The sequence below is a fragment of the Nothobranchius furzeri genome, chromosome 5 (assembly GCF_043380555.1).
Source record: "Nothobranchius furzeri strain GRZ-AD chromosome 5, NfurGRZ-RIMD1, whole genome shotgun sequence".
NCBI lineage: Eukaryota > Metazoa > Chordata > Actinopteri > Cyprinodontiformes > Nothobranchiidae > Nothobranchius > Nothobranchius furzeri.
This window is the reverse complement of record NC_091745.1, coordinates 518,840-530,000: the sequence shown is the minus strand read 5'-3', so window position 1 is coordinate 530,000 and position 11,161 is coordinate 518,840. Positions and strand designations below refer to the sequence as shown.

Genomic DNA, 11,161 nt, shown 5'->3' with positions numbered 1-11,161 from the left:
AGGAAACTTTTTACTGACTGGCTTAATGCACTGACCTGTATTGAAATGTTTACCAGGTGAAGTGCTTGAGACGACTCTTGTCGTGATTTGGTGCTATATAAATAAACTTGAATTGAATTGAATAAAATAGTAATAAGGGGAAAAGGGTTGATGCTTTCAAAGCAAGCCGGGAAATGACTCAGCTGTTGTTTTCATTCAGGAGTGCGCACGTACAGCATGCATGCCTCATGCACGAGCTTACTATAGACGCTGCAGTTACACGTTTGCCGTGCTAGCATAAAATTTTAAAACTACTCATAGTCCTTTTAAAATGTGTTTGTTACCTTTTTTGTCAGCTGTGATTTCTGATTTGAGCTTTCAGAGTTATCAAACATATTAGCTTCATCTAAACCTTCAACTTGCATTTTAGATCCAGTGCCAACCAAATTATTTAAAGATGCATTTCCTTTGTTTGCTGCCCCCATTCTAGATATAATCAGTCTATCCTTAGTAAATGGATATGCACCACAGGATTTTAAGGTTGCTATAATCAAACCTTTACTTAAGAAGCCTTCTCTGGATCCAGATGACCCAATGAATTATAGACCAATATGTAACCTTTTATTTTTATCCAAAGTCCTGGAGAAAATAGTGGCCATCCAAGTATGTGAGCATTTAAACACTAATGCTCTGTTTGAGGAATTTCAGTCTGGTTTTAGAGAGTATCACAGCACTGAAACTGCATTAGTGAGAGTTACATATGATATTCTTATGGCCTCAGATAAGAATCTTGTGTCTGTTCTAGTCTTGTTAGATCTCAGTGCTGCCTTTGACACAGTTGATCACAATGTTCTTTTAGAAAGACTTGAACATGTTGTAGGGATCAAAGGAACAGCGTTAGGCTGGTTTAAATCCTACCTGTCTGACAGATTTCATTTTGTAAATGTACATGACAAATCTTCTTCATACTCCAGGGTTACTTGTGGAGTACCACAGGGTTCAATGCTTGGACCAATTATTTTTACTATATATGTGCTCCCAATTGGTAAAATCATTAGACAGCATGGGATAAACTTCCACTGTTATGCTGACGATATTCAGTTATATCTATCCATTAACCCCGATGAACCTAATCGGTTAGTTAGATTACAGGCTTGTCGTGAAGACATAAAAAATTGGACGACTCAAAACTTTTTGCTTTTAAATCAAGACAACACTGAAGTTCTCATCTTTGGACCAGAAATCCAGAAAAGGAAATTGCTTAGTCAATCACCTGACCTGAATGGCATACATTAATCTACGGAAACAAAGTAAGGAACCTTGGTGTTATCTTTGACCAGGACATGTCATTCAAATCCCATGTTAAACAGGTTTGTAGGATTTCCTTTTCCCCCCTTCGGAATATTGCTAAGATTAGAAGCATACTTTCCAGGAGTGATGCTGAAAAACTAGTTCATGCATTTATTACATCAAGACTGGATTACTGTAATCCATTACTCTCAGGAAGTCCACAGAATGTAGTTAAAAGTCTTCAGCTTGTCCAAAATGCTGCAGCTAGAGTTCTGATGAGAATTAAAAAGAGAGATCATATTGCTCCTGTCTTAGCTTCCCTACAATGACTGCCTGTTAAATTCAGAATAGATTTTAAGATCCTTCTTCTCACATATAAAGCTCTTAATAATCAAGCTCCATCATACATCAGTGATCTGATTGTTCCATATGTTCCTAACCGAGCGCTTCGCTCTCAGACTGCAGGTCTACTGGTGGTTTCCAGAATATCTAAAAATAGGATGGGAGACTGATCTTGTAGTTATCAGGCTCCTCTCTTGTGGAACCAGCTCCCAGCTTTAGTCCATGAGGCAGACACCTTGTCTACTTTTAAGACTAGGCTTAAAAAATTTCTAGTTGATAGGGCCTATGGTTAAAATCCGATGTTAGACTAGATGTGGACAAATGGAGGAGTAGAGGGAGGTGGAGTGTACAGCGGTAAAGACGGCTTTCCCTTGCCCTGCCTCCAACATGCCTACATCTAAACGGCTAGGTCATCCAGTTATCTCTGTAGTTATGCTGCTATTGGCTTAGACTGATGGAGGACACACAGACCACTTTCCACACTCTGCTACTTTCTTCTACAATTTGCTCTTTAACTGTAGTATTTCCTGCCATTTCAGCTGTTAACTTTATTTTTTCTCTAAGTGTTTTCTCCCCAGAAGAAGCTACAATGATGTTCTGCTGAGCTGTGGTAGCTTCATGGAGGGGGCCATCGTCTTGAACACTGTTGCTAACCACTTAAACATTTTCCCTCTCCTGATGATAACATTTTACTTTATTTGACATTGGATGTGCTACTACTAGTTTACCCGTTTAATTATAGATTCACTAGGATAAATACAATAAAGTTTATCTCACCAAATAGAATATTTACTAAGAAATCACAATGTAACCATAGACACCACACTACTTGGTATATATGTTGTGTGTGCGTGTGTGTGTGTGCGTGTGCGTGTGTGTGTGTGTGTGTGTGTGTGCGTGCGTGTGCGTGTGCGTGTGTGTGTGTGCTCGATCTACTCGATCCCCAGTGAGTCGTGGTGGATGGCTGCTTATTCTGAGCCAGGATCCTCTGGAGGTTTCTTCCTGTTAAAAGGGAGTTTTCCTCTCCACTCTCGCTAAATGCTTGCGTAGTATTAGGATTGCTGTAAAGCACATATGTCAGACACAAGGCCCGCGGGCCAGATGCAGCCCGCGGAGCATTTTTATGTTGCCCGCGAGATAAATATCAAAAATATATTAAAACTGGCCCGCTGGCCGATTTTACCGCAAAGACTTCAACTCCCATGATGCTTTGCGGCATCAGCGCAGAGCCGACGCGCCCCCTCCTTTGTGTTTTTTCCAGTGCCTGCTGCCGCTCCGCTGTCTCGGACAAACTAAACACTCCTCTCACTCAGCGCCGAGTTCACTCAGCTGTTTTCTGACGTTGAAGCCCAGAAACGGAGATTCTAGCCGCTCAGTAATGTGTTCACGACTGAAAGAGAAAGTTTTCCAACTAACGTCCAGACAGAGCCGATATAACTCCAGCGAGCAGCGACACGCTCAAACCAGCACGACTCTGTGGTTGCTGTCGTGTTTCCTCCCCGACACACAACAACGTGGTCAAGCTGCTCAGACAAGTTCAGCAGCACAAACCTATGTGAGCTCCTGTTGTCATCTAATGTTGTCATTATTATGATGAAGATGAACAAAACAACAGGAGTCTCCTCCTCAGCTCAGATCAACCCCATGATGCAGGTATCTGGCTGGAACAGGTGAGCATCACAGTAAACCAGTGGAGCAAACTGAGCTTTAAATATGTTGGTTTGATGCTCTTTTTCTGCTCCAAAACATGAAAGTTAACAGGTGAGATGTTGCATTTTCATTTAAGATAAAATGATGTTTTTATTTTGTTGTTGGCCCGTGAGAAAAGATTTAACCTACAGTAAACAGGAAGTGGAAAGGCTGCAGATAGATGAATAGAATAGAAAATGCCTTTATTGTTCCTCAGTGGGGAGAGCTAGACGTCACAGCAGCGATGACACGTATTACAGGAGAAAAGAGAATAAAAATAAGAAAAATGAATAAACAACAAGAAAATATAAATCCTGACTAGATTTATAAAATGCTGATTATACCACAAGTAATGAATACCACTGATGCCTTTTATTTAAAACGGACTTGCTCGTGTGTCATTTGGTTATTCCACATTCAGTGTTAATGCAGAAATATGTTTGTTTCCAAATTTAAAGGTTCAAAATTGCATATATGTTGATAAAGAAAATGTGCAAATTTGCGTCACTTTTTCAAAAAATATTAAGTTTGGCCCTCGACTCCGTCCCAGAGTTTCATTTCGGCCCCGTGTGAGTTTGAGTTTGACACCCCTGTCCTAGGCCAACCCCCCGCACCCAAGCTGTGCTGATTTGATGCCAATGGAGGGGTTAAATATGAAAGCAGAACAAATATTAGCACAATTTTGATTGACTTTCTTAATATGGGGGGCTGGTTGACCTTTGACCTTTACTAATATCTCTAAAATGAAAGTAGCACAAACAAAACTTTTTATAGCACAAACGTTGCATAAATGTTTAAAACCAATTTTGTTAGATTTGAAGAAGGTGGGGGGCCACGACCGTCGGACGTGATGTTATTGGTTAAGTCGGTGGTTCTGAAGGGAAGGCAGCCCCCACATGGCCAAACTCTCCTCTCTAACTGCAGAAGAGGAGCTCCAGATAAAAGTTCTTCAAAGCAGTCCTCTTTCAGGGGTTTTAGCTCAGGTAAAGCTTTCAATTACTATTTTCAAAAAATTCTCAACACAAGTAACAGATAAATGAAGACAAAAAAATTAACTCCTTTAAGCAGTCAGTTCTTTCTTCCTCTCTGTCCCTGCGTCCTGTCCATCTGTAAAGCAATCAGAACTGATTTATGAGTATCGAAAACAAGCCTTACAGTTTTACTCTCAGGTGGAGCTGTTAGGGTTAGGGTTAGATTTATCTAAATTTCTCCACTTGATATCTAAACTTTATTAGAGATGCTTTTGGTTATTTTTAATCCTAAAGGACACTGAGATGGAAATGAAAAGAGAAAAGGTGAGAAAAAAGTAGGGTGGGTGGGGGGGGTCACAAAACAAACCAAGGATGTACAAGAATGCCTTCTAGACATGCAGAGAGAGAGCGAGAGAGAGAGAGAGAGAGAGAGAGAGAGAGAGAGAGAGAGAGAGAGAGAGAGAGAGAGAGAGAACAGAACCAGAACATCACTAAACAGCCAGTTCTGATGGTTTGTTGTGCTCTTGTCATCCAGACTTCTACTTGTTCTCTCTTACCCTCTCTTTGAATTATATTGACACTAAACGTATACGAATTGCACAAACAGAATTTCTTTCAATTGTTATCTATAAGAATTATAGTTTTATTATTGTTTATTAAACTGCTGAGTAGTAGTTTCTGCTTCTCTGTCATGTATTAGTGTGCTTTTTAAAAATACCTGCCATAGATCTCACACACCTGTTATATGAACATTTTGTAATCATTTTGTTTCTCATTGTTTGACAAGTTTTGACACTAAGCTCTGGACAAGAGTCACATATACATCCACAGCAAACCCAAAATGATTAAAAAAGCTAAAACGTGTGTCCTGTATCCGAGCTACACGTGTGAGGTTTGCATAGAAAAAAAAACGCATCAAAACTGGTTAAATATTCAAGGAGTTATGGATTATTTAGCATGCTGACGCTTTAATGCCCCTGTCAAAGAGGGGGGAGCTCGACCAATCCAAGATGGCGGCGCCACCTCTCGTCAGCGCCCGTAGGCAGTAGCGGTCACGCGGGATCTATCTGTTTGTCTATGCACGAAACCATTAGAACACACACACACACACACACACACACACACACACACACACACACACACACACACACGCACGCACGCACGCACACACGCACGCACACACACACGCACACACACACACGCACGCACGCACACACACACACACACACACGCACGCACGCACGCACACACACACGCACACACACGCACGCACACACACACCACGCACGCACGCACGCACGCACACACACACCTTCTCTGCCTCCGGGAAGCGAGCCACGCAGTTGCACCAGGGGAGAAATCGCTGCTTGGAGATCCGAGTCGCGATCCAGCCGGGCCGGAAGCCCTGGTCCCATCACTAGCCTCTGCGTTCAGACTGAAGCAGCAGAGCGCTGCACAGCTTCAGATGGAAATATTACACAATTAAATTCTAATCACATTAACCCTAGATTCTGATTTGAAATGGGCGTCGCACGTTCTCTCCCAGAGTTTGGCGATTATATATTTTATTGTCATGCAAGGATTGAACACACCAGTAAGTAGAACGTTTATATACTTAATACGTAGAATATAGTTTGATTTAAATGAATAAAGTCTGGGTTTCGGGGACATGATGGAGGCTGTTTTTGCCCAGGATGCTGCGCGTTACACAGAATGTTGACGTAAATTACAAAAATGAAACGCGATGATTCATTTTCTATGACAGAAAATAACATTATATGAATTAATCATTATAATTATTGCATGTTGGTGATTTTTTGTTTTCATTTCAATGTCCTTTCTTTTTAGTGACATACATTTAATTATATATTTAAAACACGTAGGCTATATGTTTTATTACATTTTAACTGTTTTTAATTACACGGGCCAGTATCATTTTAGATCAATTTCGCTAAACTAGGGTGGGTGTTGACTGTAACAGACTGCAGCGGTTCAGTCTGTGAGGGTAGGGGAATATTGTCTCTGTGCAGCCGCGGCCGAGGCGCACTTAGCGGACCGGAGAGCCGCCTGACTCCCGCTACTCGATCCAGGCAGCTTCATTTCATTCATCAGCTTCCTTCATGCCCTTAACGTTTTCTTGCAAATATAATTGACAGCATTTAAATTCCATTAGCTAAGTCAAGCATTAGAATAATTAAACATTATTAATAAAACAAGTTTGGGTGCATTTAGGCAGTGGGGATTTAAATAATGAAAAAATAAATAAAAAACGCCGACGCATTGAAGCGCATACATGTATATTTCAACCACTTAGAGCTGCAACCTCTTACAATGCTCGTATATGCCCCCGGATTGTTATCCCATGTGTTAGTGTGCACGCAGGGAACGGCTGGGTGCAACAGAAGGTAATGGCCGACTGCAAAGCGCTTTCTCAGAGCATGAAAACAAAGGCAGTCCTCCTGATGGGCGGCCATTCATCTGGGATCCCCTTACAGCCAGTCTAAATAATCTGGTCTAGTTCACCAGGCTACCTACAGTCCCTGTCTTAATTCTACATGAAGAACTTTCCGTTTATAGGGAATTGATGACCTTCCCTGGAGCTATTGTAAATGCTGCTTTGAATTGTAGCTCTAACTGGAGACATGGTGAGAAAATAATAGGGCATTTACCTGTTCATTCTTATTACTAATCTAACAAAGTATTTTCAGGTAATTTATGATCAATATTTTTGTTTGAAGACCTTTTTTCCCACACAACCAAATCCTACGTGAGTGTCTACCAAGAATGGGCTATATTAGGCAAAGTCAGAGATTGATTAAATGCTTGATAAAGTGTAAAACTGAGCTGCCTTCTGCTGGCTTGTTTAATTAATTTATTAATTTATTTATTTTTGAAGCCTTCTCAGGGAAGGAACATACGACCACATTCATTTGATTGCTGTTAAGCCTTTACTTACAGTAACATGTTGGCCAAATTTTTAAGCAATTTTTATATTAAAAACGCTAGATTTTGTCTTTTTGTGTCATGACAAATGATGCCACCTTTAATGTATTCACTACTTCATTTGACTGCCTTACCTGAAATGGATCAAGGCAAGACAGTGAGAGTGCAGATATGCGCAGACACACACTCACACAGAAAATGAGACCGTAGTCTTTCAGAAGCAAGTGCATCTCAGTTATCAATTTAACTTACATTTTTATTAATGCACTTATTAAATGCACCAAGGTTTCTGAAAGCCTTTTCTACAAATGCTATGTAGCCTAAAAACAAAGGATAATGGCTGAACTCTTTGTTTTTGCAATTATTTTTAGAGATGTATTCGCTTTAAAGATTTTTTTTATCATTTACCTTTATTACAATTTCTCCCATGTAAAATAAGTGGGAAGTGTGATGAGAGCTGGATCTTGCAGAATATAAAACGCTTGCATTAGCTCAAGATGATGGGACGAACAAGAGGAGGCAAGCAGCTATTTACGTTGATGTGTGGGCTGATCTGATCAACACAAAGTTCCTCATCCATAAAATAAAAAACACAAAACTGTTTGATATCTGTAGCAAAACCCGTGACTCGCTGCATGTTAAAACATTTTGGGTGATAGATGTGTGGCATTCGAAAGAGTGTGACTCATTAGTCTGAGCAGGAAGTGCATAAAACAAAGTGCGGACATGATCGATGTGCGTGCAGCTGTGTAATAATAAGTGCACCTCTCCGTATTAGCTTGTTTACCCCAGGCACACTTATAAGAACTGAAGCTTGCATGGCTTTTGGACACCTTTCTGCCACCATAAACAGTGGCTGCATTACAGTTGGCATATTTCTGTAATATACAAAATTATGCAGAAAGAAATAATTCAAGTGAAGCATTCTTGATAGCTGTTTTTCATTTACATGTTATAGAAAACAAATACAAATCCGAATATTGCACATTCTTAATTGAAGCTCATCGTGTTTTTCAGTGATTATGAAAGCTGCTTTAAATTTATCCTCTGACAGCGAAGATGATTGGGAGCTGTGGGTTCAGCTTCAGAAGCCGCGATCGACTGAATGCAACACATAAACACAAAGGACAGGATTATTTAATGGGTCGCATCTGATTTTTCCCAGACCTTCCCCTCTCTTGATTTCGGATTACTTAACATTCCTCGGGAATGGAAGGACAGGATTTTGCTGCTCCGGCTCACCTTCTTTCAGAGCGGTCCGCCTCTGGAACCGCTCCTTCAGGCCACAGCTCTGTGCAGCATGACGGCCACTTCTCACCAGGGAAATACTACCCCTCACACATACCGATGGCTCCGCACTCAGGTGAGTCAAACCTCTTATTTTTGAGAGTTTTGCACAAAATGAGAATGTATTTCTTTTCAGGAAATTGTTGTTTTAAAAGGCTCTTGATGTGCACAAAGCATGCATGTGTGGTGTTGCAAGAGAAATGTGATCAGAAACCATAATCATAACGGTTATTCATGGAAGTTTGTTAAACACATTAATATAAGCTAAGTAATAAAATACCTTTAAAGTTAGCTTTTTGGAGATGGGCACATTTCCCATGAAGGGGATTCTGTCACTTTAACAGATAAGTACTTCTTCACCAGTGCTGGGTTGCATCTGCACAGAGACAAAATGCAGGAAGAGTCTGCAGGGGTATATTGCATGGAGGTTACAGGGAGATATGCAACCTCCCCCCTGAAACTGCATCTAGAGTGTTGGGGGGCATGCAACGTGTTCACAGTGCATGCATCAGATTTAACAAATGACTTGGATGTGACATGAAGCAAAATTTTACAAACAGAATAACCTTTAGCAGCTTGCAAAGCAGAACAAAACCAGACCCAGACACAATCCCTGAACTGTGTTTATGATTATCTTAAAGCATTATTGCTTTATTTGGACCAATAGACTTCTATGGAAAGAATGGAATGCGGAAGTCATGTGGTTCATGCAGCTTCGAATAGTTCCAAACAGCCCCCACTGCCGCATTGACCGCAGTTCATTTTTGGTGTTTCGGAAGGATTTCCTCCGGTAAGTTGATGAAATGTCATCATTTTTTTGCATTGTGAAGCGTTAGCTAACCGCTTCGTACCAAAATAAGCCAACAATGATATTTTATGTTGCCAATTTCAGCTAGATAACCTTTAATGAGCTAATCGTGTGCAGCTAATTGATTGTGAGCAGGAGGGTTTAGACAAGCTTGACGAGCTGTAGACGAGTTTATTTCAGTTTGTTTGATTCTACGTTTTAAAAATATTACCCACAGTTTGAAACAGTTATAAACTTTTTACATTTTTAGTTTTATTTGGGATTTTTTTGTACAATACGTTGCTGGTTGCTGTATCAACACGAACATGCATCAGATATGGAAGCACAAATGGAGAGACCATGAATAATAAAGAAAATGTGATTGTGAAGACAAGTGATTATTTAAATATTTTTCTGTTAATTTTTCCAGATAACACTGACTGCAACGGACTGCTGAAACATGAGACAAACAGGATTACAAACATAAGAAGATATGTTGTTCTATTTTGTGTACTCAAGTAGTAAGAATAGAATTACGATATTTCAAGAACAGTAGTCGAACACTACTTTTAAAAATTAGACATTCGGGTTTTCACAGCATCTGTCTGCATTCCTTCGTGGGGGTTTTAGTTGCTTGCAGCTCAAGGCTACCAGGGCGTCAGATTCAGATAACAAGCATTTGTTTGGGTCAGGCTGAGATAATTTTCCTCTCTGCCTTCAGTCTTTAAACTGATCATTCCAGTCCTTCAGTGAAGCCAATTTTGGGTTTTAAGCTTGTCCATACTGTCCGGTGACTCTCTCCGAGATGACATCCATTTTGCGCACTAATACCGGTATCGCAGCTAGAACATTGTCCAGCTTACGATTCTCCTCGAGTAACATCCCAGTCTGAGAAGTCTCCACATGGACGGTGCTTTCCGTGGGTGCGGGTCGCCCTCCAATCACTCCCGTCTTCCCAAATTCCCAGAAAATCAGATATCCTCCCACTCCAATCAGGAGAAATCCAGTGATCATCAGAACTAATATCCACACGTCTTCGATGTCCTCAATGGACAGCTGGGAGAGGCATATGATCTTCCACTCCTTCCAGGAATCCAAAATATATCCCACCGGGTGTGTCCCCTGTGGACATGTGGGAGCCCCCTGCTCCGTTCTCATTGTTGAAAAAATCTCATCGATCGCATTGAATGACCAGTTTATCAAATCCATGGTTAGTAAAAAAAAAAGAAAGAATTTTTCAGAAGAAATGCAGAGAAGTGCATTCCACTTGCTTTATAATATTAGCATTTGCAATTTTGTTATTAAGTAAGGATTGACAAGAAATAAGAATTAACAATAACATAACTATCAATAAGTAAATGTCAAAGAGTAACTAAAACAAAAATCTTATTTAACTATTAAAGGATAAACTGTGTCATGTGTCCATCTTCATGTTTTCATAGTGGCTGAGCGGAGAGCTGGCCAGGAACAACGGTGGTGGCAAATCCCAGTTGGGTCTGTGATGGAGTGATGCTCGCCGGGAGTGATTGCCATCTCATCCACAGTAAGCACACACTCTCTTTCCATCTCTGTCAGATTTTTAACCTTCAAACTGAGCATGTCACACACCTCTCCTAACACACCTGGTTCCAGTTAATGGGCTGCATTTGTCTTTGTAGGGTTCTAACATCAGGCAGAGGGATACTCATGTCCTGAAGAAACCTGCAGCCTGTTGAACCCACTGAAAAATGGAGTTGTGCGGCCTTTTTGATTGTCTGTTTACTCCATTTAATGCCTCTTGAGTTTTTCATGCCTTTTTGACTTTCTATTTCCTCCCTTAGTTTTTCCAGCTGGGTTCCCTGCTTGCATGGCCTGTTCCCTTCTCCTGACCCTG

General features: G+C 40.7%; 1 protein-coding gene across 5 annotated transcripts in view; it reads left to right on the top strand.

Annotated features, from left to right (window-relative positions):
- Positions 1–5,575: 5,575 nt before the first annotated feature.
- LOC107378270 (BAH and coiled-coil domain-containing protein 1) overlaps positions 5,576–11,161 on the top strand; it is a 104,485-nt gene continuing 98,899 nt past the window's right edge. For all 5 annotated transcript variants that reach the window (XM_070551309.1, XM_070551307.1, XM_070551308.1 and 2 more), the window contains exons 1-2: positions 5,576–5,865; positions 8,380–8,577. In XM_070551309.1, the coding sequence (XP_070407410.1) occupies positions 8,424–8,577 (154 nt within the window). In that variant the 5' untranslated portion in view covers positions 5,576–5,865; positions 8,380–8,423. The remainder of the gene's footprint in view (positions 5,866–8,379; positions 8,578–11,161) is intronic.